The sequence below is a fragment of the Meriones unguiculatus genome, chromosome 6, assembly GCF_030254825.1.
Source record: "Meriones unguiculatus strain TT.TT164.6M chromosome 6, Bangor_MerUng_6.1, whole genome shotgun sequence".
NCBI classification, from domain to species: domain Eukaryota; kingdom Metazoa; phylum Chordata; class Mammalia; order Rodentia; family Muridae; genus Meriones; species Meriones unguiculatus.
Genome location: NC_083354.1, coordinates 5643020 through 5669418, shown reverse-complemented (window position 1 = coordinate 5669418; position 26399 = coordinate 5643020). Strand labels below are relative to the sequence as shown.

The 26399-nt window shown below is 44.0% G+C and overlaps 2 protein-coding genes across 2 annotated transcripts in view; both read left to right on the top strand.

Moving 5' to 3' along the window:
• The first annotated feature begins 1197 nt into the window (after positions 1-1197).
• LOC132654809 (uncharacterized) lies at positions 1198-14811 on the top strand. Its single transcript, XM_060386098.1, has 6 exons — positions 1198-2060; positions 4240-4367; positions 4631-4918; positions 9707-9766; positions 12622-12682; positions 14585-14811. Exons 1-6 carry the CDS (start codon positions 1994-1996, stop codon positions 14809-14811), a joined length of 831 nt encoding a protein of 276 aa, XP_060242081.1. The 5' UTR covers positions 1198-1993.
• The window catches only part of Sh3bgrl2 (SH3 domain binding glutamate rich protein like 2), a 55240-nt gene continuing 43515 nt past the window's right edge, over positions 14675-26399 (top strand). The window contains exon 1 of the mRNA XM_021633299.2: positions 14675-14892. Within this exon, the coding sequence (XP_021488974.1) occupies positions 14848-14892 (45 nt within the window). The 5' untranslated portion in view covers positions 14675-14847. The remainder of the gene's footprint in view (positions 14893-26399) is intronic.

Genomic DNA, 26399 nt, shown 5'->3' with positions numbered 1-26399 from the left:
TTAAACCACTGTCTGATTGTTTACAATATATATTAACAGCCTTTACTTTCTGGGTGTATTTTAAAGGAAACTGTGTGGAGAGGGGGTTGAAGTCATTCTCCTCATCTGACAATATTTGTTCCCCGAGATCAGGCTCTTGTGTAAACTTGAGGCACTGTTTGCATGGACTTTGGAACCTCTACCTGCAGTTACTCCAGGGCAGGAGGAACCTATTTGATCCATCCTTTCCTTGAAGAAACACCATTCAGAACATCGAAGTGATTGGAAGCAGGGTCCTCTCTCACCTGAGCTTTGGCTCCAGAGAGGTGGGGTTGAGAAGGAAGTGGGTATCACAGTGAGAGGGCAGAAGACCGCTATGGTACCCAGAAAAGGAGCTCTGTGCATTTGCAATAGTGTGCTGAGCACAGCCCCAGCTCCTAGGCTGCTTTTCCTCCATAAGCATTCCCTGTGCCCTCCCAAGATCCTGCCTCATTGTTGCTCCAGGGAAGCCCAGGACACAGTGGGCAGCCAAACCCTTGGAAGAGGAGCTGGTCTAAGGACAGGCACAGGACCAGGAAACATGGGAAGGAAGACCTTTTTTTGGGTCTCTACCCAGGGGACTGAGAACATGGTGCCTCAAGAGGATGACTGTAGGGAGCTTCCAATAAGGACACCATCAGGTCCATAGTGCCTAGGTTGAGTGATGAGCATGTGTCAGGAGTAGAGCCAGCAGATGTCCCACTGTGAGGCTGCTAGCACACTGCGTCTTAGAAAGCCAGGCCTTTAGGGAGCAACGAGGCACAGAACGGGTGCTGACGAACACTCACTGAATAGTGACCGGATTATAATCTTGAGAGCTAAGATATGAATTTATGCTTCCCCTGGGAGTCAAATGCAGACCTTAGCCAAACCAGCAGCCCCGTGTACACGTTAGTTCTACCGTATTAGTTTATAGTAATTGGGCCTTTAAGGGGGACTAGATTTCTCATGATACACAACAGGAAGGGGAATCTACAGAATGGTAGTATGATTTTGAAGGAAGAACTATTAACTCATCCTCTTCCCTTTTTCTCCCCACCTCCCTTCCCCTTTGTTCTTTTCCCGATCCCTCTGTGTTTGTGTATGTTTGGTGGTGGTGAGGGCTGGCCCACGTGCCCAGGGAGGTCAAAGTTGATACTGGTTTTCTTCCTCAGTCACTCCCCGCCCTATTGACTTGTTTGAGCCAGCCTTGGTCTCTGAACCTTGAGAATGCCAATTTGGCTGAACTGGCTGGTAGACAGGTAAGCCACAGAGATCCACTTGTGTCTGCCTCTCCGGTGCTGAGGTTACAGGCCTAGGTCTTCACAGGTAGCTTTCTATGTGAGTGATGGGAATCCAGACTCGGGTTTTCATCCTGGTGTGGCCCGTGATTTACTGACTAAGCCACCTTCCCACCCCCTCTTCTCCTCCTCTTACCCCCTGTGGTGGTTTGAATAGGTATGGCCCTATAGATGAACGGGTTTGAATGCTTGGCCCATAGGGAGTGGTACTATTAGGAGGTGTGGCCTTGTCTGAGTAGGCGTGGCCTTGGAGAAAATGTGTCTCTGTGAGGGAGGGCTTTGAAGTTTCCTAGGTTCGAGCTACGTCCAGTGTGGTATACAGTTTCCTTCTGCTGCCTGTGGATCCAGATGTAGAACTCTCGGCTCCTCCAGCACCATGTCTGCCTGTACACCGCCATGCTTTCTTCTATGACAACAATGGACTAAACCTCTGAAACTGTAAACCAACGCTAACTAAATGTTTTTCTTTATAAGAGTTGCTGTGGTCCTGGTGTCTCTTCCAGCGATGAAACCCTAACAAAGGGCTCACCCCTCCTCTCTCCTTTACTTTCTGCCTTGGAAGATGTGCTACAGTTAACAAGGACCTTCACATGGCATGTTGAGGCCCTGAAGGGTTTCCTATAACCCCAGCATACAAAGCTACTCAACTAGACCCCGTGTCAGCCTGGAAGAGTGGGGCCTGTCATTACCCTGTCATGAACACTCCTGGACTGAGGAAGTACAGCATAACTGCCTCATTAGCAGGATCTAAAGTTGCAAAAGGTTGGTGTGGATATTTTTTAAATTAATTAATTTTTTTATTCACTTTACATCATGGTTGTGGCCCCATCCTTCCTCCCTCCCAACCCCACCCACTCTTCCTCTCCCTTTCCCCTTTGCCTCTTCCTCAGACAAGGGGAGCTCCCTTTCCTATCCACCCCAGCTCATCAAGCTACAGGACTGAATATGTCCTCTTCCCCTGCGGCCTGGTAAAGCAGTCCAGCCAGAGGAAAGTGATCTAAAAGCTGGTAAGTGAGTCTGTCCAGCAGTCCCCACTTTCCTTACTAGAGGTGTGGATATTTTCTTTTTTTCCTTAAAATATCATTTCCTGCTCATTCTCAACTTTGGATTTGAAAAGAGGAGCCGCAAACATTCTACACATGTTGAGTTTTAGAGCCGGAACTTTCTAGAAGGAAGTGTTTTAAGCATCTCCACTTTGATCCACAGGAAGAAAAACATTCACATATGACCATGCCACATGCCCAGATCCAACCCTAATCTCTCTATAGTCTCTTGTTTGTTGTTTATCCTTTTTAAAAAATTACATTTGTATATGTTTTGCGAATATGAAGACGAGTTGGGACTCATATGCCAAATAGTACAAGTGGAGGTCAGAGAACAACTTGGTTCATTCAAATTGTCTTCTTCCACCAAGTGGTCCCAGGGGTCAAACTCAGGTCATCAGGCTTGGTGTCAGACACTTTTACCTGCTGAGCAATCTCATTAGCACTTGTTTGTTGCTCATTCTAATTCATATTTTAGTATTTGCTTTGACACGTTGAGTTGGGTCCAAGCTAAAAAATACTATCCAAATTACAATTCAAATAACTATTCTATGGTCACACAGGAAAACAGTTATAGGGAAAAAAGTGAGGGAAGGCAAAGACTAGAACTCAGGTCTCAAGTTCATTGACCTTCACGGCATGGTTCAATTATTGGGTTCAGTGATAAATATGCCTCTTTGGAATAGACAGTGTTTGATGGAGGCAAATTGACCCATTAGTAGTTCATTATTTTTCAGACCATTGCCAAAAGTGTTCATTCCTTCTCCAACTCATGCTATTAAAGGTAAAGCCAGGGTAGCCTTCATCCTCCATATTCATTTATCCATCCATCCATCCATCCACTCTGCTTTATGGACCTAATGTTGAAGGGGAATGAGGTTGGACATACAAAGTCTAATACATATAGTAAAGAAAATCCAAGTCCGATCATTTATGACCTAAAAGTACTGGCACAGAATCAGCATGGACTTTTAGGGGACCATAGAAGAAGTTACTTAAATTAACTTGATGAATTTAGGAAGATTTTTCCAAAGTGACACTTGAGTCCAGTGTTGAAGAAAGCCTGGCAGCTCACTTGACACAGTTTAGGCCAGCAGTTCTCAACCTGTGGGTGGCCACGCCTTTAGGGGTCTAATGACCTTTTCACAGGGGTGGCCTAAGAGCATTAGAAAACACAAATACTCACATTATGATCCATGACGGTAGCAACAGTTTTGAAGTAGCAATGAAAATAATTTTGTGGTTGGGGGGGTCACCACAACATGAGGGCCTATATTAAAAGGTTAGGTTGAAAGCCACTGGGCTAGGCAAAACCATAAAAAGTAGAGAAAACAGGCAATTTCAAGGAAGAGAGGAAATAAGGTACAGTGGAGAGGGGCACTGATGGGGAGTTGCAGAGAACGAGGTTACTAAAGTTGAAACATGAAACACTCTATGTACTGAGATACATATTCTGTCTTATTATACACAAATCCTCTATCATCTTTGGAAGCACAGAAAAACCTTCCAAATCCATTTATGCTTCAAACTGTCTGGTGAGAGGAGAAAGTTTTCCTCAAGGGGTTGTCATCGGGATTAAGTATGAATAGACCAGCAGAATGCCTTGTCTAGTTTCTGACACTCATTAAATATTTGACAAATTATTTTTAACTTCAGAAGCCTTTGGCTCTTCCTGTGTGGGTTGTAGCTCACAGTACACTAAATGTCAAATTCTTTTCTGGGCTTATATTTTCTGATATTTTATATTTGCATAGGAAAAAATATGTTTTCTAAATGTCCTCAATTTCTTCAGGGTTTTATTTGATGATAACACGGGCTACAGCCACTTCCTCCTGTTGTGCTTAGAAGGCAGCAGGGCCCTGTACAGCTGTTGGTGACATTTTTTTTTCTCTCAGCAGAATGGCGCAGCATGGCTCCCATCAGATGGCAAAGCCGGAACAGCCCAGGAGAAACAGGAGCTCATTTACATGGCAGTCTTCCTCGTGGGATAACTCCTGAATACGCCAGTGAGAAGGATGCAGAAAAGGTTATCTGTAGAAAAAAACCACAGAGGCAGAAAAATAGAGGGAGGTTGCAGAGGCTCTGGGGGCCAGTATTAAGGCCAAGCAGCAAGGCAGATCTCCTCCGAGTCCTTTGCACACATTTTTCCTCACATTATTCTCATAATGGCTATGTGAGAAGCGTTTACTATTCTTGTTAACTGACGAGAAAGATACACCTCAGTGACATTAATTGCCTTGCCCATGATGCGGAGAAAGGCTTTGCATCTGTGTCTTTCTCATTCTGCAGCTCAGTCTCCTCCCGGGAAGAAAGAACAAAGCCTCAAGGAAGCTGGGCCTGACTCTAACAACCTTTGTGCTCAGGGACCAGCTCTCCTCCCTTGGCAGCGTTCGAAAGTTAGAGAAGATGGTCCCCACATTCCTTTCTATCTCTCAAGTTCTGCCTTGTCACTTTGGGGAGCTCTGTTTGATGATTCAGGAAAAAAAATGCATAGACTATTTCAGCAGTCCTCATACTGTGAGTTGTGATTTATTTGGGATTGAACTACACTTTCACAGGGGCTGTGTAAGACTACCTGCCTATCAGATATTCACATTACGACTCAAAACAGTAGCAAAATGACAGTTATGAAATTGCAATGACAATAGTTTTATGGTCAGGGGTCACCATAATATGAAGAACTATACTAAGAGTCACAGCATTAGGAAGGGGCCAGATGCTATCGCTGACTCTATTTTGTATCTGAGTTTTTACTGGACTTTTGGTTAGGAAAATACCACTTTGATTCAATCACCATTAATATTTTATCATTTTTTTTGATCCTTTGATCATATGTATTATCTACCAAGTTGTTTATTTTTTATTTTTTCAAGACAGAGTTTCTCTGTGTAGCCTTGGCTGTCCTACACTCGATTTGTAGACCAGGCTGACCTTGAACTCACAGAGATTCGCCTTCCTCTGCCTCCCTGAGTGCTGAGATTATAGACGTGTGTCACCATGCCCAGTAAGTTCATTTTTTTTTATAACAAGTAACAGACACTTTGGAACTTCACTCCTGAACATTTCATCATGAACTATAATAGACACTAATAAGCTGCTTTTGCTATAAGCCATTGCTGCATCCCTTGTGCTCACATGGTAACTAAAACAGGAAGAAAGCCCAGCATGGATGTCTTCCTTTCTATGTGTCTTCTTTGCTTCAGATCAGACTTCTGTTTAACTCTGAACAGGCTTGTCAATCACCAAGGTGTGTCCATTTTAAAACAGGTAATACCCACCTTATACCATTTCCTTTCTGTGCCAAATGTGCTAAAAGTCACTGTTCTAAACCAACACACACCTTACCTTAAGTTAAAAAAACACTCCAAAGCCTTACAAGATAGATTACCCCTAAAAACAAGGGAGATTTTTTTTCTCTGATGGAAAGGCAGAACCCTAAAGCAGAAGGGATCACCTCACAGGAACCACACTGCTCCTCCTATTAATTTGAGGATAAGACCACTATCCCAATTTTGAGCCAGATTTGAAGTCAGCTTTAATTAGACACTGACCAGGATGATGGACTTTGGCCAGGTCCATTCCTAGGTTCCCAGAAAATGGCAAAGAGTCACATTTTTGCAGAGGCCTAGAAAGGCAAACCACAAGGCCACATGTTTTCCACCCAGTCCAGTCAGGGGCAAGCATATATCCTGACATACTCCCCGACCATGTGCCTCCTGCCTACAGGTGATCACTTAGGCACAGTAATTAAAACTTAAAGTATTACTTTGGCTCTCACACTTCCAAGGAGGACAGTGGCAACACCTTCTTTGGACTCCCTAGTAGATAGACTCGGGGTCACCAAATGCCTTTACCTGTCCCTTCTCCTGATTTTGGACAGATTACACTTTAAAAAACAAAACAAAACAAAACAACACCATTAATTAAGTCTTTACTTTCCATCGTTAAGTTACTGGGTTTTTAAAAATCACATTTATCTGTATGTTTTTGTTTTGTTTTGTTTTGTTTTTAACAGTATTTCTGTCTTTTTGATACTATGCCGGGCTCAGCAGTACTCTTGCTAGTCTGGGAACAACTCAGCTCAGCTTTCATCCCTTTGCTGTGGGCCATTTGCTTTTATTTATCCCTTCTTGTCCATCTGGGGTTTGGACTACCTCTAAGGCTTTCCAGATGGGCTGAGCAGGAAATGCCAGGTAGAGCCTAGGCCTACAAGTATGCCTCCTGCCTGCCCCACTTACCCTTGGAGTTGATGAGGGCAGACAGGGATCCTGCTGCTGCTGCTATGGACCGTTTTCAACCACAGGGCTGTGCCCTATTTAGACGGAAAGATGAGGGGAGGGGTGGAGCTTGGATGCAGCCTCTAGAAGGCACAAGTGGGAAATATTTTCCTCTTAGTACACCTTCAAGGCAATTTAGGAGAAAAACAAAGGCCCACAGAATCTCACTCATGTTCAGAAGCCATGGTTTGGGTTTAATGGATAGTAAGGAAGGATCGTATTGCAGGATGAAGCTGAAACTCCCATTTTCAAAGCAAATGTTTCCAATTTCTGAGAATAGCACACTGCACTGGCTTATCAGTGCGCTATCCGCTGGCTTTTCCACACGCCTCTCCAAAGCCCACAGCACAAAACTCCCCCACTTTCCCCTTCCTGTCTTGGGTTTTGTTTTTTGTTCTGTAAGGGTTTTCCTTTTTTTTTTTTTTTTTTTTTTAAGGGAGTTTCATTTTATTGTTTTATGACAGTGAAAGAAACTGGTGTTTGGCAAGAGTCTGTACCTTTCTCAAATTCATAGTCACAGAGCTCATAAATAACACTCACAAAGGATTAAAAAAAAGGCAACAGAAGTAGCTGAACCCAGAGGCTCTGTGCCAATCTTAACGAGGAGGAACCTTGTTACCTCTGCATCACTCCGGTTTGGGTGTAGGTTTTCCTCCCACGGTTCCCGTGCTAATTTTCAGGGAGGCTGTGCTGAGAGATGGAGAGTTGGGAGACTGGGCTGGGATGTAAGTGGGAGGTAGAGTTCTTGGGGGCTTGTGTTATGAAGGGATTGTGAGCTTCCACTCTCTGGGGCCTGACTTAGGGTGAATTCTCTTGCTCTCATGTGATCTGCTGCTGTGGTGCCACCCACCGCGAGGCCTCATCAGAACTAATGCGATGCTGTGGAACCTCCAGACCTGTGTATGACCTTCCTATAACTCTTTTCGTCACAGGTACTCGGCCACAGGGATTTCACATGGACACAAACCATGGGGTAACGGATCTTGCAGTTACTAACTCATCTTAGACACTCACTGTAGTGGGTAGACTTGAGTCCCCATCCACTGATGTATATATAGGCTGAGTTTCTAATCTGCAGCACCTTAGATGAGATTGCGTTTGGAGATGGAGCTGTTAAGGTGCAGGTTAAACTGAGACCTGTGCCCACAGATGGGGGGGGCAGAGGTCAGTCTTGGATGTGGCTTCTGAGGAGGTTTTCTGCATTTGAGAAGAGGTCTTTCACTGACCTAGAAAGAGAAGAATCCCAGGAATCCGCTTGTTTCTGCCTCCTCAGGACTAGGATTATAAGTGAACTCAGGCCCTCAGCCTTACCTGGCAAGCACATGACCACGTGAGCTGTCACTCTACTCTCTTGACTGGTAAAAGAGAGAGGAAGAAGAGGAGGAGGGAGAATAATGATTGTTCTTTGGGGAACTAGGGAGCCCCTTCCCCCATGTAAGGTCAAAGCGATAAAATCTCAGCATGAGAGAGGAAAGAGGCCTGCCTTCACTGGACGCCGAGGCTGCCAGTGCTTTTTCATGGGGACCTGCCAGCCTGCAGAACGACAAGAAATAAATTCCTGCTCTTTGCATCTTCGTGCACACATTTCTGTTTGTCTGTTTGTTTTAAACAGAATAACTTGCTGTCACTCATGTTGTTGGAAGTTTGTCAGGTTTGGCCATGTCAAGTTGATGTGGAGCAGAGGTGGACAGAAGAACAGAGAAGCCTGTCTGTAAGACTGACAGGTTGCTATTCAGTACTGAAAAAATGCCGTCTCCCACACTGGCCATCCTCTGAACTCGACCCCCTGGCAGGCACACACACATGTGTACACGTTATGGGTTGGTCCAGTGCTATGCATTTTAATACTAATCACTGCTCCCAGATGAGCACATTCTCACATACACCTCTCTTTGTTGTGTAAACCTTGCTCTACCTAATTTAAAGTTGATTGGTTGATGAAGTTGCTGGAGCCTGTGACTGGGCAGAAAAGGTAGCATGGGGCTTAGGTTCCAGGTCTTGGGGTCTGAGAGAAGGCTGGGAGGAGAGAGGAAGCAGAGAAGAAGCAGGAGAAGAGGAAGTAGAGAGAAGGAAGTCACCATGGGGCAGTATGGACCATGAGCACATAGCCATGAGGGCTGGCCTGAGAGAACAGAAGTGTCCCAGACAGGAACGATTAAGGCAAATAACACTGTATGTGTATCTGGGAGATAGCAAAACAGTTTAGAGGGTTAATATCTGCCTAGGCTTAAAACCTACTGTGTTTTAAAGCTCTTATAAATCCAAGATGTCTCTGTCTTTATTATTTGGGAACTAGCTGGGGTAGAGAAGCCCTTTAGAGTCTAATATCCATTTCCACAACACACACACACACACACACACACACACCACACTATTCCAAACAAATGAACAAAACCAACATGTAGTAAACAGAAGGAAGCAGACACTGGGGATGTTTTAACCCTCCAAACTATGACTTTTCTACTAGTAACTTTTGCTCGTACTACAAAGATTCTTTTCAGCAGAATCATACACAGCTCTCATTTAAGGTAAGATAACAGAAACATTATTAACATTTTTCTGGACTTGAAAATAATTAAAAATGACTGAATAAAGGAATTTGATGGGTTACTAATGGGGAGGAGGTATTCAACAAACAATTTGAACTAAATCAAATGGGCTGATCTATTTCTAAGCAAATGTAAACTGTGAATAAAATGACAAGTCATTTATTTCACTATGTTGCTCTCTGAAGAAGAATTTAATGAAATTTTCAAATACAGCTGATTTACAACAAGAGGGAGATTAACACCAGATGCCTTACCCTCCATTAATGAGTGCTTCATCTTGTCAAGGACTTAGTGACAGGTGGGTGAGATCAGTGCCTCTGAAGGAAGGTAGGCTCCCCCGTCAGTGTTAGAGGAATTCCACATGGTCTAGATGCATGCAATTTTAACCCCAGAGCTCTGGCTGCTAAGCATGGAGTGCTGGGCAGTCTGAACTGTCTCTGAATGAGAGGATCGAGGTGGTTACCAAGGACGGAGGAAGAACAATGAACTCATGTCAAGTTGTTCTTTGTTCTAATTTACCCTTATGGTTTTACTTTTAGGAAATAGTTGAGGAATTAAAAGAAGACCTTGTTACTCCTTCCAAAATTGCACATCTTCTGGTATTAAAAAGCTCTGGAAAAGCCAGGCATAGTAGTACACACCTGAAATTCTAGCACTGGGTGGGTGGAGAAAGGAGGATCAGTTTTTAGACAGCCCAGGCTATATGAGACTCTCTCTCTCTCTGTCTTTAAAAAAATGCACTAAAACCAAATGTTCATAGTTTTCATCTAGTATGTCTTTCAAAACTTCAGAAAAACAAAAATATAATTGCTACAACAATTTGATTTTCTATTTTCTATAATTGTGTCTCTATATAAACATTTTTTTATACTTTTGTTGTTGCAATTGTCATAAATGGCCTTTATAAGCCTGGCATAATGAGAAATTAAATTGAATTCAGAAAAATCATTAGCAATGCATTTCTGAGGAATCAGAAATGGTCTCTGAATTCAACTAGAACCTATAGGCAAAAATATTGTGTTTATTATGACACAGCAATTGTTTACAAGATATTAGATTAATTTAGAGTGTTAGAATTTTCTATAATGTGTTGCCTAGAACTATATAAACAATAATCAATTTTAAGAGGCGATTTTTGTGTCTAGTTATGAGTATCTGTATGTCTCTGTGTGGGCACGTGTATATATAAGTGCCTGATGAAGACTGAGGCGGGTGGAGCTACAGGCAGATGATTTAGTCTCAGTGCATCAGTGGAGATCAAGATGACTGCGAAAAATCAGAATATTTTAGGCAACTATGTAAATTAGATGTTCTGTGATATCTGTTCTTATCCTCATGATGCTGGGCCCTAAAGCTGTCTTATGTCCACTCAGTCCTAACTCACCTTCCCTGTTTATGTCATTGGTAGAATCCCAAAGGAGCATTACTTACTGTCCATGATTTCCTGGGTGTCCTGCTCTGTTTCATAGCTACTAAGATGAGGGAGCTCCTTACACCAGTGCAAGAAAAAGGAGAGGTTAGCAAGCAGCAGCTCAAGGGCAGAAAATGGACAGACACGGAGTCGTGAAAACCAATACTGGAAGTGAGGCTGTCTCTTAGCTCACGTCTGTCTCTCTCTTAGTCACAGTGGCTTCCCCTCTACGCCAGCTTCCTTTCCTCATCCATTGTTTTAACTCTCTTATGCTCCAACTTATATAATACTTCTGCAGCATCCCCCATCATGTTTCTACTACCTTTTCAATATCTCTGCTATAACAGCCTGAAGGAGGAACTTGGAAGACCCGAATGTATTGTAAAGCCCTGCCACCTAAGCCGTAAGTGGGATTCAAGCTGTAATAGGTCCTGTTGGGCCAACATAGAGATGTGGCCCAAACATTTCTGACTGGACAGATGATTAGTGATTGTCTACTGTCTTTGCTCTTAGCTTTTGGTTATCCCTTGGCTATTGTCACCTTTCTAAAACTTAAACGTCTTTTGGGTCCTGTGCTACTGTGTTCTCACTTTTATACTGTTTTGATTGCGGCCCACCCCATGCGTGTTCTCTCTCCAATTCTCTTGTCTCCTGGTACACTTTCTTTTTTTCTAATTCATAGACCTCTATACATTTGAATACAGCCAGACACAAGGACTTCTTAACCTAGGATCCCTGAAGCCCCTTTCCACCTCAATAAGGCAAAGGTAGAAGTTAGAAGGCTTATGAACATGACTGAAAAAAAAAATTACATCTTTGTATTGTCACTGGATGCTAATTAAAAGACACCAGTTCCTTGTTCTGCTCATCTGAGCGGTCTGTAGTAGCAACAGTTGTGGTTTTGTTACCAGTAGATGTTTCATATTTTCAGATTGTTTTGTCTTAAAATGTTTTTCTCCATTATTACTTCAAACCCATGGTGGCTATCTGATCTGGCAGCATACCTTAAATCCTAATGCAGCCAGAAGGAAGCATACACCTGTACCAATGTGTGCTTAAGATTTTGATAACTTTTTGTGATAGTGTCACATCCTTTGTTGTCTGATTTTGGTTTCTGATACACCATAAAGAACATTTCTTTTTGAGAAAGAATCCATCGGCCTCATTATAGTGTTAAAGGGCCCCCTGTTTTCTCCTCCAGATGCTAAGGATCTTCCAGATGCTCAAGCATGATTTCTGGGGGGAGATCAAACCCACGGGGACAAGGCAGCAACTTTGACCTGCTCAGTTTCCTGGGTCTGGTTAGCAAGCTTTACCTGCCTGCTCTATCTATAGATCAGAATCTAAGTAGCTCCGAGTTTGTTTTTTTTTTGTTTTGTTTTCTGTTTTTTTGCTTTGTTTTATTTATTTATTTATTTTTTTAATTCTAGGTTTCTGTTTTCCTCACTTGGTCCCTGGATTGAGAATATATTTTGTTGCATATAATCTCTAAAAATAAAATTTTTAACCAGACTGAAAAAAAAGCCGGTTATTATTATTATCACAATAATCTTCAAATAGTCCTTGGACTGTTACAGATAAAGTGTAAAATTGTTTGGGTTCTTTGTTCAAAACAAAAGCCAGGTGTAGTGGCTTAAGCAAGCCAGAGAATTTATGATATAGACAGGGGTGTGTCAGTACTCTCAAGTCAGTGGCAGCAGAACAGGTTAAACCAGAAATGGATTGGCAAGACTTCTCTGTGAAGGGCAAGTACTAAAATCAGACCAGGAGGAGTGTGGGAGTTTTTTGTATTTTGCCTTAAGTGATAAGGAATGTGCACCAATAAAACTTTATTTGTAAAAATGGGCAGATGGCCAGCCTGTCATGTTGTAGGTTGAGCATCCCTAACTGACAGCCCTGCCTGGACTTTCCTGAAGCATCTACCACTCCCGGCCTGCTTTACTGTCTCCCTCTTACTGGCTTGCTCCTTTGGTGTCTCTGGCTTTTATGAACCAGAGATGGCTTCAGTTACAGCTAGGATTGTGAACGTTCCCAACGGTTCAGGCATTGAAGGCCTGGTCTCCAGTCTGTGAGGCTCTTCCAGGATACAGTGGACTTTCAGGAGGTACGGCCATTAGGCGGGAAGCTAAGCCACTGTGGGCATGCCCTTTGACGCACACTGAGATGCGGTGCTCTTTCTTTTCCTTTGCTTTCTCATGCCATGAAGTGAGTGGCCTCACCAACTCCTGCTTGGTCTCCAAGTGGTGGGTAGCAGGCCTGACCTACCACACCTGGCTGACCTTTCCCCTTGTAAGTGATCCTAGGTGATTTGTCACAGCAACAGGGAAGATGACTAACACAGCTCCTGAAAAGTGAGTTCTGTGTTACAACTTCATGCTGCCTGACTTTCCCAGGCACGAGTTCAATTTGCTGACTGAGGAAATGACTTAGTTTTTTTTTTTTTTTAATCCATTTTGCTCTGAGTGGTTCTGAGTCCATTTACTAAGTTTTTATCTCCATTGCTACATTAATTCTACCCTGCAGAAACATGGTGCCTTTTGTAAAGACCATATTTATGTAGGAAAAAAATGTATCTACGTCTATCAAAATTATTTCATCTTTTATTTGCATTCCTTTCCATATTTGTGACAGCAAAGTTCAAGAACAGCAGAACTTATATTTAAGGTTTTAACATTAAAAAGAAATAAAGTCCCATCACTCTTTTACGCTACTAAATTTAAAGAGGTCTATACAAAAGTGGATTCAGATAAGCAACAGAAGGGCCAGTGAGATGGCTCAGTGGGTAAAGGCACTTACTGTTAATCTTGGCTCATATGGTAGAAAGAGAAATTCCCACAAGTTGTCCATGACCTCAACAAGTGTGCTATTCTAAATGGATGTACACAAACAAAATACAATTAAATAAAACTTTAAAACATAAGCAATAGGAAAGGTTGGAAACTTGAAAGATTAATAAACTTAAAAAACAATAGTTCTCTGTCAAACAACTATTTGTGCTAGAAACTTGCAAACGAGGGAGAATTCATCACTCATTTCCTTCTCTTAGGATTAATTAGCAGCCTTCCCAGACGCTGCTGACGTCCCCTGCTAAAAGGAAGAAAGTAAATACAGTTCTGTGAGAAAAACTGGTTCACTTGCACAAAACTATGAGAGGCTTGAGCATTAGCCAAGCAAAAATAACCTGCTAAAGAACTACACGTAACCTATTAGCCACCACAAGAAAGCTTTCTTTTTAATGGTATCCTCCTGGGATACCATGCTGGAATGCACAGAGATTTCGAAAAGGCACAGACTTGGCTCAACTGTAAATATCCTTAGGTGCACAGAGGCGACGCCATTGTGAAGGATAGGGGGTGGTGGATTCTGATTCCCAGTGTTGATAAGGATTTTCATGTCTCTGGGTACTTACTTTTTTCTACTACAATTACAGTTTTGCAGAGGAAAAAAAAATATGGGTCTTGTTCTCATCCGGGTTTCCAATTTTCAGTGCCTTTGGAATAAAGGCGAGAGAGCCTGTTTTATTTACCTGAGAGATTCTTTTTACAAACTGGGCTCGGTAGTGCATGTTTGTAATCTCAGTACTGGGGAGGCTGGAGAAGGAGGAAAGTGAGTTCCAGGCCAGTCTGGGTTACACAATAAAACCACTTCTAGGGAGCAGAAAAAAAAAAAAAAAAAAAAAAAAAATCTTTCCACAGTTTTTGAGCTGCAGAATAAAACAGAAGCTCAATCTACTGTCCCCACCTGTCGAAGCCCATGAGCTGCCCAAGTCTCTGGGGGCGTGTCTGCGTAAGGAGGTTCTGAAACTGTGGGTCTCAGCAGCTTGGTGGCTGTCTCTAGTGGGAGGATGCCCCACCCGCCTCCACCGCTTACAAACCTCAAGCTTGGACTCTGCACCCAGCCCTTTGTCTAGTTTGCTTTTCTCTTGTAAGCTGGATTCCCACCACACAGCCTCTCCCGCTTAGGGGAGTCACCTGGGTGTACGATTAATTCATTAATTCACGAGAAGCAGGAGCCGGTAGGCGCGAGCTTAGTGCCGGGTCACGCCGGGAGCCAGAGAAACTACAACTCCCGTCAGCCCCCGCGGCCGCCGGGCCCCACCCCACCTCCCGCTCAGCCCGCGGCGGAGGCGCTGGGCTTTCATCCGCGGAGCGGCGGGAGCGGGACGCTTCACGGCGGTCGTCTCCGACGGTCGCGCGTGAGTCGGCAGCAGCCTCGGCCCCGTTCAGCCTCTGAGTCCGTGTCGGCGGCGGTCCTTGACGCAGCGGGAGGATGGTGGTCCGCGTGTTCGTCGCCTCGTCCTCGGGCTTCGTGGCGGTGAGCGGGGCGGGCGGGATCGCGGCAGACGCGCGGCGCGTGCGTCCGTGGGAGACGCGCGGGCAGGTGACCGCTAGGCTCGGACCCGGTGGACGCGCAGGGCTCGCGCCCCCCTCGCTGGCAGCTAGGGAGGGCGACCAAGGGAGTCAGTCCCCTGCCGTAGCTGTAGGCTCCGGGGCTCCCGGCTTGAGACACTGTCGGCTTCTGTGTATTACGAGAGTTTAGACTACTTTGATTTCCTGACCTGGCGTCTGAAGGAAACAAAAATTTGCTCTTCACCCTCTCGTCCCCAGCAAGTTTTTTAGCTTTCCATTTGAGCAGAGAGAACAGTAAACCATGCTTGTCCGGTTAGGTCGGAGTCGTTTGTTTTCCTTGTCGCTTTTTTAGCCTAGGGTGTTGCAAATACTTTTACATTTCTAAGCTAGTCTGTGTGCGTTTGTCCTTCCCCGGTTCCCTCAGTGCTGTGGTCCATTTTGTTTTAAGAATCTATAAATTGTGTTCTTTCTTTCTTTCTTTCTTTCTTTCTTTCTTTCTTTCTTTCTTTCTTTCTTTCTTTCTTTCTTTCTTTCTTTCTTTCTTTCTTTCTTTCTTTTAGCTATTCTGTTTGTAGAGTGTTACATTCTTTTAGGAATATTCTTCTTTAAAAGAAGCTGAGGCGTTAGAGATGTCATACTGGAAGGAATAGGGCACACGTTTACTGGACACTCCACAGAATAAAACAGATGTAGCGCGCGTATTTTATGTGATTATTAAGAACTGATTACTTCAGGTGAGAGTTAAACTGCATCTCTGCTTTGTGAGATACTTAATCATATAGATAGAGAAAAGAATAATTGTTTCAAAATTCAGTCTGGCTGGTTACCTGCCAGTAAGCAGATTGTCCTAGAATTTAAGTGGGTGGGGTAGAGGGTGAAATAAAACACTTCTTGAAAAAATCGCTGTAACTTAACCCAATTTTTTACTACAGGGACCCCCATTTTTACTAGACCCAACGGTTGGGGAGATGCTAGCTACCTGTATGTGCAGGCATAGTTGTGGTTCCCATTGCTTAGTCATAGGTGACTTTTACAGATTTTTCATGAAGCTGAGCTTCATGAAACGTAATACTTCCCAGATAGATTTATTTTAAAGGTATATGTCTCACTGTAGAGCTTTTGGTCTTAACCATTGACTTACCTGCTCCAGTAATTATTTCAAAAGCAGTTTATTGATTGTGGAAGGCATGTGCTTTAGTGCTGCTCTGCAGTTGTGCTGGGAAAGTCAGAGGTAATTTACCTGTCTTATCCAGCGTGTATCCAGACCGACTCTGCATCCTGTGTCCTGTTTTCATCAGTTCCATTAGCACACACGTTTATTGCCTGTCCCTACTATGTGACTTAAGTTTTAGATTTACTGGTTTGTCCATAGAACTGAAATAATTTTAGTGCCAGCAGCGCCCCCGCTTTACCCTAGTTTCTCTCCTACACCATGTAGGATTTGAGGCACTCATGGTTGTGCTGCACGTTTAAAATGCTTTGGTGTGTCAGCTGAGGAAATGTGGGTGAGTGCTCATAACAGCTTATTTCATTTGAACAGTTACTGGTTAACTTCAAAGTGGAACTTTCCCACTTTGGTTCTCAGAATCCGGTGGTCTGATGTGGTTTGATTGGGAGGTTATGTTCAGTTACTACATAGACACAGCCCGTAAACACTAATTACTCATTTCAGTCTGACGTTTGAAAACTTACTCTTTTCAGGAAGTATCAGTCTCTCCCCACTTTGTAACATTATCTTCTACTTCATGTACAGGTTTTTTGTTTGTTTGTTTGTTTGTAATATTGGTATCTAATTTATATAAAGTTTATGCTTATCTGCAAGAATATTGATTTCTTAGCCATAATGAAGTTGTGTAGGTGAACGCTTGGTTGGTAGCTAATATGGTATAGCTTTCAACATTAAGCCATACTAAGGTTTTGTGGGAATGCTGTGTTTTCCTTCTAGCAGTGTTGGGTTGGCTGTTGGCACCATTTTATTCTGTTCCCCTCTGTGACCAGCAAGTGTATGGAAGAACAAACAGTATCATTCCCAAATCAGATTGGTTTTAGCTAAAGTTTATTAAGCCACAAGGAAGTAATGTGACTGGAATTAGACCTAGTTAAGTCCCGTAGGCAGGACATTTAAGCATACTGTTTAGTGAAAATCCTCCTCTTCTGGTTCCCTCGACCTCTGGAGCTTCAGCAGGAGTGACTGACATGGAAGGTTGAATGCCTGTTCATCCTGCCCAGCTCCAGGTGAAGCCTGCTTTTGCTAGGAAATAAAAACTCTGTAATGCAGCATTCTACCATGGGCATGTTACTGTTACACTGAGGACATTTTATTCATCTCTAAGAAAACAGGGCCATAAAAAGATCACTTAAAATATTGATTTATTATGTGTGTATACCTGACGGGAGGCCGATAACTTTGTCCAGGAGATATGTTAATGTGACTTTAATTTTAAGAGATTATTTTCACTGATGTACTTAACAGAATTTGCCTTGGTCTGCTGTTGGCTTTTTTTTTTTTAATATATTTTATTTGGTTTCATATATCTACCAGCCTTCTCCACCCCAACCCCTTCCAACATCAGGTAGAAGAGACAGAAGGTTAGAGGGGAGAGGGCTCCTTGATATCTTTTTAGACTACTGCCTGCTGATTACGGACACCGAGTCCCTTGGGGCAAATCCAGTCTTCATCTTGTCAGCCATATCTCCAATTTTTTCTTCTTGTCTCTTTTCTCTTGACCACTTGACAAACCAACAGGAGCAGGAACCAGCAGGAGGAACAGCCCCACCTCCTCTCTTGGGGCCCTGTTCTCTTATACCCTCCAGAGTCTCCAGAATTAAACTGTCTTCAGCTGGCAGAATCACGCCCCCGTCAGAGCGTGCAGGAGGCAAATAATAGTCTGCTGCTGTGAACAATCTGAGGCAGCCCCTTATCCCACACATGGGATTAAAAAAAAATAGATATTCATATAACACAACTAGGTTTGTTTTTTTTTTTTTGTTTGTTTTTGTTTTTGTTTTTGTTTTTCAGGATTTCTCTGTGTAACTACCCTGGCTGTCTGGACCTCACTTTGTAGACCAGGTTGGCCTAGGACTCACAGAAATCCATCTGCCTTTGCTTCCTGAGTGCTGGGATTAAAGGCATGCACCACCACTGCCTGGCCATAACTAGGTTTTTAAAGAAACCAAAACTCTCACTACGGTCTGCCCCTACCCTGCCCAGCTCCTTGGTGTTGCAGGGAAGCCTAGGAGAATAAAGGGTGTGGCTCTCTTCTTGATGAACCACTCCGTAGATCAGGTGTGAACTTCAGCTAGGAAAGGTAAAACCTTCAGTAATAACCTTCAGCTCAAGGACAGACCTCTCAGGGGAACATTCTTACCAAGCAGAAATGTCACAGGCTTTGGAGGGATGCATTGCTAGATGTAAGATATGGAGGGGAATATGCTATAATCATAAAATATGCATGTGGAGGCAGCTAGCCAGGGAGAGGAGTGTGGGAGAGGGCTCCTGAGGTCATTTTCGTAGTCTGGACATGAAGGTGCTTGGGGAGGAGGGGTGAACAGCAGCTGCCCCTGTAGACATCTTTGGATGACAAGATAGATTCTTCAAGTCCCCAAAGGAAGCCTGTGAATTCAGACTCCACAGAGCTCAGCATCTTGGAGATGTTTTCAGTGTCTGCAGCTTGTCTGATGCTTGAACCGTTTGTCCTTCAGGTAGCAGGGTAGTGCCCTTCAAGGGATAGAAGACTCCCTTCCTGCTTGCCTTAGACTAAAACTTATCAAAAAAGCAAATAAAGTCTTTGCTGAGGCGAGAGCTGTGCCTTTGCATGATATGTTTTTACTATCCATTAAAGTTCTGTGGCTCAGTTGAGAGTTGGAAGGAAATCCAAATACACAGAAGTGAAATCCAACCACACAGGTTCACAGAAGGAAACGTGGGCATAGAGGTGAAATGATTTGCCCTAATGTCATTTATGCTGTCAGTGCACATTGAGATGTAAGTGGAAAAGCCAGATTCCTGCATTGATTGATTGATTGGTGCATATGCTTATTTTAAACACTGCAAATGAAATATCAGGCTCTCTACTTCTGTGTGTGTGTGTGTGTGTGTGTGTGTGTGTGTGTGCTACTGTATATGCCAGCCTGCAGAGGCCAGAGTAGGACATGAGATGTCCTGCTTTGTCATTCCCCACCCTGTTTCTTTGGGACAGAGTCTTTCATTGAATCTGGAGCTAGGCTGGTGGCCAGCAACCCTCCTATCTCTGCTGCTGCCCATAGCATTTGGGTTACAGGTGTGTGCAATGCTTCCTGTATCTAGCTTTTTAGATAGGTATTGAAATTCAAGCCCAGGTCCTTATGTTTGTGCTGCAAGCACTCTTACCCACTGAGCCCTAACCCTAGTACCAAGTCAGGTGGTACTATATGCTAGGACGCTCAGGAGAATAGACAGCCCAAAGCATTGCTGTCTTCATCAAGCCCAGAGACTTGGCAGGCAGACCATGGAGTCAGTGATGGTGGCTTGAGGGATGCTTTCATGAGTCAGGGGAAAATGGGCGAGACAGCAGTGTATCACACATGTCTGAACACAGGAGAGTCAGCGTTTGGGAACAAGAGATGAAGACACTGGAAGGAAAGCTTGGAAGTGCAGAGCTTGCTGTGGCCTGCGCATTGTATTAAAGTGAGGGTGGGTGTGAAGGGGGAGGACAGACACAGTGCTCAGAGGTGCCTTGCTCTTTGCCGCTGTGCGACGTGTCCTTGCCGCTGTGCATGAATGATTATTACCTTAACCATGCAATTACCAGTTCAGGCTGCTGTTCCCCTGGAGAACAGATTCCTCTGTAAGAAAGCCTCAGAAAAGAGTCCGAAAGCTATGAAGTCAGGGCATGACCATGCGCGGTAACTGGGCTCTATGCCAGGTTGCTTGACTCTCACAGGAGCTAGCGTGCAGACGCTTGGGCCCTTGAGGACCTTCACCTTCTTGGGTCTTTCACTGTCCTATGGCAAGATAGTTATTGCCACGTCACAGAAGATGCTGAAGAGAGCTGACTCAGACCAGAACCAGATCATGTTCAGTTGGTCCCCTGACCTGGATTCAAGCCCTGATTGACAGCTTTTAGAGCAGAAATTCTCTCTGTGGTCTCTGTCCTCAGGTACATTATACCCAGAGGGTGTGTGCACATTGGGGATGTTGACATCCTGCACTTTGCAGGTTTGTGGACACAAATAGCTGCCCTATGGGTCAGTGGCTCACTAGCCAGAGACAGTGCTGCAGGGCACCGCAAGAGTGAGGATCAGGCTTCAGAATGAGGTTGTGTAAGAAGAACTCAAAAGAAGCAAGAATAACTTGAGGGCCCAAGGGCATAGAGGCAGGGAGAGTCTGCATTTGTTTTTCAGGGCTGTGGGTCTTGATTTGATCGGAAATAGGTCTCAGTTTTCTTGCTGATGGAGGTTGGAAATGCAAGTGTCGGCCTCCTGAGAACTCTGAGGGAGAATGTGCTCCTCTCTTCTGCTGGCAACCGTTGGCATGTCTTGGCCTGAAGATGTGTCACCCTGATAGCCTTTGTGTGTATGTGGCATTCTTCCTGTGTGCATGCCTGTGTCTGTCTTGGTGTTCAAAATGCTCATTTTTTTTTTTTTTGGAGTTAAGCATGTTGCTGTAGGGCCTACTCAAATGACCTCATCCTAAGGAGTGTCTGCAAAGATCCTCTTTCCAAATAAGGTTACGTTCACAAGTACCAGAAATTGGTCTTCAGTATCTTTGAGGTTCACTTAATTCAGGTTAGAGCGCTGTCCATTCTGAGGGTTGAGCTATCTAGACTGATAGATTTTTGTTGTTGTTGTTAACTGGAAAGATTCTGGGCAGGTTTCTTACACTTTAAAGTTAACAGCTAGCTAGCAAATTGTGTGGACATGTAGTCTGTATGTGAGGTTTGCTGATCGGAATGGAGATTTGCTACCATCAGAAGGGAAGTCCTGGCCTCAGGTTTTCTAGTACATTTTAATGTTTGCCAATTTTGACATTCCTTTCCATTCAACCACAGCACTTAAACTTGTCCATATTGAGTATAATCAAGAGCATGGATCCTTTGTGAAGTTAGGGACTTTTTAATCCATTTGTGTTAGGTACTTAGAGTCAGCATTTCAAACCATCTGGGTAAGCTTCCTCTCCACAAGGATTTGTGATACGAAGCTCAGGGTGGTTTCCACACCCCAGGCCGAATGTAAGGCTACATGAATCTTGTACTGTTTTTCAGTTAAAAAAAGGGGGGGGGGACCACGAAAAAGGAGAGCAACTGTTATGAAAAAGACTGAAAAGTTGAGTGGAAGCAGTGTGAGCTCCTGAGTAAATGGGATTTCTTTATATGGTGTGCAGGAGTTCACACACATGAATGTGGAGGTCCCTTGGGGGTCTGCCTTTATCACACTCCGCTTTACTTTTTGAGAGTGGATCTCTTATTGAACTTGGAGCTCACCGATTGGCCAGCCTGGCGAGGGAGAGTCAGAGATCCTCCTGGCTCCTCTTGTCTCTCCTTGCAAGAGAGATTACAGGTAGTAATCTGTAATTACTGGGTTTACTGGGATTACAGGTAGTCGTCAACATGCCTGGCTCTTTTGGTTTTGTTTTTAAACACAAGTGCTAGAGATGCAAACTCAGACTCTCAGTTGTATGAAAGGAGCACTTTGCCCTCTAAGCAATCTGTCCAGAGCACATTTAGTTTTTTTATAAAATGTTTTGGAATGAATTGTATTTTCCTCAGATTAGAACAGCACCACAGAATAGAAAGTCTATATTTATCAAGAGGTTTTGCTGCTTAAAATAAAATTGGCCTGATTTACTGATCATTACATATACAGAAATGTTAAGTATTATGTTTTGAAATGAAGATTTTAAAAATGAGATCAGGAAATTACTCACTTGCCAAAGGCCAGTTTATAAAAACTCAGCAGACTATTAAGGGAGAGGGAGTTGTTTTCTTCAGTGGTATACCTGCTGGCTAGAGACCCATTTGTTGTTAAATAATCTCCCACCTGCTCATTCAAGAAACCCTCATCAAACCCGGTGGAACACACACATACGCACACACAACAATGCGTGCACACACAACATGAAGGCAGGAGATGAAGTCTTTGGGAAGAAGAAAGGACTAAGCAGAAATGAGATGGGTAAGTGGGGCTAATGGAGGGTTCATATGAGCAAAGTATGTTATATAAAATCATAGAACATATATAAAATTGTGAAATAATACATTAAAATATTTAAAAACGAAAAACAAATGAATGACCACACTCAGAACACATAGGCCCATTGCAGTTCTGAAGGTTTGGGAACAAGAACTATGTCCCACCTCTCACCCTCCTGCAGCCAAACCCTGTCATGTTTATGTGCTTGGCTTTTCTTTTTAATTTATCAAATTCTCTGTCAGCTTCTCTACCCAAAAATCCTCCTTGACCCTCCTTTCTAATACAAATACATAATAAAAGGCCGACTTATTTGTCTTCCAATTAATGACTCTGTCTTTCAAATCCAAATTATAAAATTATCTTTGGAATACCTAGGAGGGGAAAAACTCAAAAACAAGTCAGGTCAGTTTGTAGCTGTGAGTGGGAAGGTAACCCTTCTGGGCCCGACAGGCCTTTGATGAGAACTGATTTCCTGGGGTTAGGGTCACTGTAGCTGTAGAGTGAGACACTTACATTCTGATTTAAATCACAGTACTTATTCATTGCTTTTCATACATTGATCTTATACTGCTTATCCATTATGCAAAAGAGCACTTTAACTTCTCAAGTCAGAAATTTAGTGAAAATCTCCCGATTTTGTGGGTTGCTATGGTTTGGAAGGTGATTTGTCCCCCTACCAGAGGGGATGGGGCTTAGTGGGAAGGGGTTAAATGGTCATTTGGGGGGCCGCCCTAGATGGGGATGAAGGTAGTTGTCTTGGGATCCCAGTTTGTTTATGAGCTGTGGCTTTCTGTTTTTCCTATATGAATACTCCCTCTTCTGCCATGCTGTGTCAGAGTGAAGTGGACTTTTTTAGCAGGACACTGAGCTGTAGGGACAGCCTGAAGTTGACTTCAAACCTTCAAACGTCTAAGCAAAATATATCTAAATGGTTAATGGGCTAACACGTTTAAGGGAGTTTTTGCTGCTTCTGATTAGGAACGTTTGCCTTGGAGGAGGGGTCTTCTTCCTAGCTGTAGCTTAAGAATGTGCCATTGAGCCTTATGGTCAGTGGTTTTTGAACAGCAATCAGCATGTGCCTCGGCCGGCTATAGGGATGACTGCTGTTTGGAGAGGTGGGGTAGGAAGGGAGGACAGGAGACTGGAGGGCTAAGCTGGCTGGCTACTGAATAATCTGTGTCTCTGCAGCTTCCCTCTGTCTCCTCCCTTAATAGGCTTATCTGTGCCTGCCCACCCGCAGTTGCTGCTGACTCAGGAGCTTGTTGTCATAATTTGAAGAGTTGGAGGTGTTATCTCTCATATATTAGGTTGCTTTTCTCCCCACAAACTCTAAAAAAAGAAATCAAACTCAGAAAAGCATTTAATTGAATGTTTCCTTCCTGGACTCTGACAACTTTGCAGTAGAATTGAAAGCTGAATTACAGGCCCATCTACATACAGAGGCCCTTCGGGGGTCTATGTCGTAGTCAAGTGCTGCCCCCTCCCCCAAACGTGACAGTTTTGTTGGTCCATCTGTCACCACTGACAGCTTATTCCCAAGGGAATCTGACTATTCAGATCTGGCTCAGTGCCTGGCAGAATTTAAGGAGGGGTTTCCTGGAACTGACCCCTGCCGGTCGGGCACAGGGCGAGGTGTGCATCAGGGTGTGTCTGCATTGTTGTGGACCTTGGTGGCCCCTGGCCAGCACCGCTTTGGCTCTCCCAGAACAGCAGCACCGTGTTGGCTATGACTGAAGTAGCCGATTCTGACTGTGGGTGTTTCCTACTTCCCAGTGGCTGGTGGCCCAGTGCTTGGAAGTGGCATTTTGCCCTTGTGGATCTAGTGAGCTGGAGTGAAGGGTTGAGAATGAAAGGCCCAGTTAAGTAGCTTGCTGGACAGGTCAGATCAGTGGCGTTTGGTAAATGTCAGATGTAAGGCAACAGCTATTGCTGCATTCCAGCCTGGAATTAAAAAAAAAAAAAAAAAAAAAGCAAAGAAAACAGTAGCAGCCATAGTCAACATAGCCAACACAGGCACGGGATGCGGGCTACTTAACTTGTGCATTCCCCTGTGGCCTGTAGCTCAGCAGTTCGCTGCTGCTTTGCTTTAACGGTTGTGTTCCTTTGAGTGAGAGATGACTCCTCCATAAGCCTGGAACCCTGATTGACAGGAGTGTGAGTTATATGAGAGAGAGAGAAAGAGAGAGAGAAATGTGAGAGAATATGTGTGTTCACGTGTGGTGCTCGTGGCATGCCTGTGCACGTGAAGGCTAGAGACAAACCTTCAGTCATTTCCAGGACCATCAGTCTCCATTTTATTTTTTGTTGCTTTTGTTTGTTTTCTGTGGCAGTCTTGGGTCTCCCTCAGAGGTGAGGCAGACTGGCCAGCTCCAGGGATCCACCTTTCTCTGCCATACTAGGGCCACGGTTTACAAGTACGTACTACCACTCAGACTTTCCAGATAGGTTCTGGGGATTGAAACCCAACATAGTGCAAACTCTCAGATTTTCACAATGAACATTTCACAAACCGAGCTAACTTCCCAGCACTACACTTTCTTAGTATTTACTTTGTGGAAGGAAGGAAGGAAGGAAGGAAGGAAGGAAGAAAGGAAAGAAAGAAAGAAAGAAAGAAAGAAAGAAAGAAAGAAAGAAAGAAAGAAAGAAAGAGCATTTGTACAGAGTATGTGTTAACATACTTAATTTTAGATTTGGTTTATGTTCAACCCCTACACACACGTATTCATCCATGGGTTAGGCCGTGCACACATGGTTAGAGGAATGGCTGTCGGAATCATAGGTGCCACTGATGAAAACTGAATGTGCCGCTCCATTCTGTCATCTTGATACAGAGTTGAGTCGTCTGGAAACTCAGTTGAGGAATGGCCTCCATGAGATTGGCCTATGGAGCATTTTCTGAATGAGTAACTGAAGTGGGAGGATCCAGCCTACTCAGGCAGGTGGTCCTGAGCTCTCCAAAGGAAGCTAGGCCAGTCCAAGGAAGCAAGCTAGTAAGCAGTGTTCCTCAGGGGTTCTGCTTCAGTTCCTGTTTTGAGTGATGGGTTGTGTTTTTCTATTTAATCCTTGCAAGCATCCTGTAAACTGCGATTTGTTATACCTGTTTTATAGATGAGACTGTCAAGGCACAGGGTGGTCACATATGTTGAGATCGTTCAGCTCATTGGTTCTAAGCCTTGTCCTTTAGTTCTGTGACCTATGCTTTTCCCACTGTCATGTTGCTCATCAGAAGAGCTCCTGACTGGACACTGGGAGAACACATTTTGTGCTAAACCATCAAGCTGACTAGCATAACTAGAGAGTGCAGGCTTGAGCTTTACAGTGGGATGGGGCAGCATCCTCAAGGAGCAGTTCCAGAGTCCCCATATTGCTACTCAGCAGGTAGTTATAGGCACGGTGTCCATAGGGCAGGAGAAAGCAATGGCTGTGCTTCTGCAGAAGCCGGCAAATGTCGAAAGGAATATGGTTTGAAATGGAAAAGGTAAGGTTTCAAAACAGCAATAGTGACTACCATTTATACCATGTTAGGAAGTGCCAGGGGACTTGGTGTTTATTACTTGTATTTCTTAAAGTAATGAGATGCAATAATCGTTCATATTCCCTGTCTCTATCCCAGAGGAAGAAATCAGATTAAAGGGGAGAACAGCTGAACGGACTGTTTAATGTTTTGTTGAGTGACAAGAAACTTAAACACGTGATTTGCCTAAAATATGATTGTACTGTTGTGTGTGACAAAGCCAAGTAGAGCTGACTTCATGTGTCAAGTTGGAGAGGGTGGGATGGGATGGAGGGGAATAGGGTAAAAAGGGAGAAGAGGGATTGGTGGAATGTCTGGAACCCGGAGATGAGGTCAAGGGTAGGAACAGTTGATATACTGGGGCCTTTTGGGCATTAGGTGATCTGCTGGGTCAGGTGGTCATAGAGATTGGTGCCCTCCTCTTTTCTGCCTTGGACCTTTGGTTCTGAGGAGAGTGAATTTCCATCACCTGACCACTGCTGTACAAAAACAGTAGCCAAGGGGCAGAATTTATTAGTGTACTGCAGCCTGCCCTGCAATGGGAGTTCAATGCAAGCGGGGAGATAGAAAGTGGGCCAGTCCAAGCTGTTGGTGATCGAAGGCCTGGAGGAACATGGACTCCCTTCTCGTGCAAGGGGAAAGATGTGACCAACACGCCTGAGAGAGCAGGAGTGATCACCAAAGAGGCTGCTGCTGCTGGTGAGCCTCATCTGCTCCATTAACTGTTGACGATCCTTAGCTTTTATGGTCACCCATCTCTCTCTGTGAGCGGGGTCTTTACATGTAGT

Excerpts from the sequence above, each read along its gene's own strand:
- LOC132654809 (XM_060386098.1), top strand. The coding sequence starts at position 1,994 with ATGAACACTCCTGGACTGAGGAAGTACAGCATAACTGCCTCATTAGCA. Across the intron at positions 4,368-4,630 it reads GTGAGAAGGATGCAGAAAAG|CTCAGTCTCCTCCCGGGAAG; the intron begins GTTATCTGTAGA and ends CTCATTCTGCAG. Across the intron at positions 4,919-9,706 it reads GGGGCTGTGTAAGACTACCT|GAAATAGTTGAGGAATTAAA; the intron begins GCCTATCAGATA and ends TTTTACTTTTAG.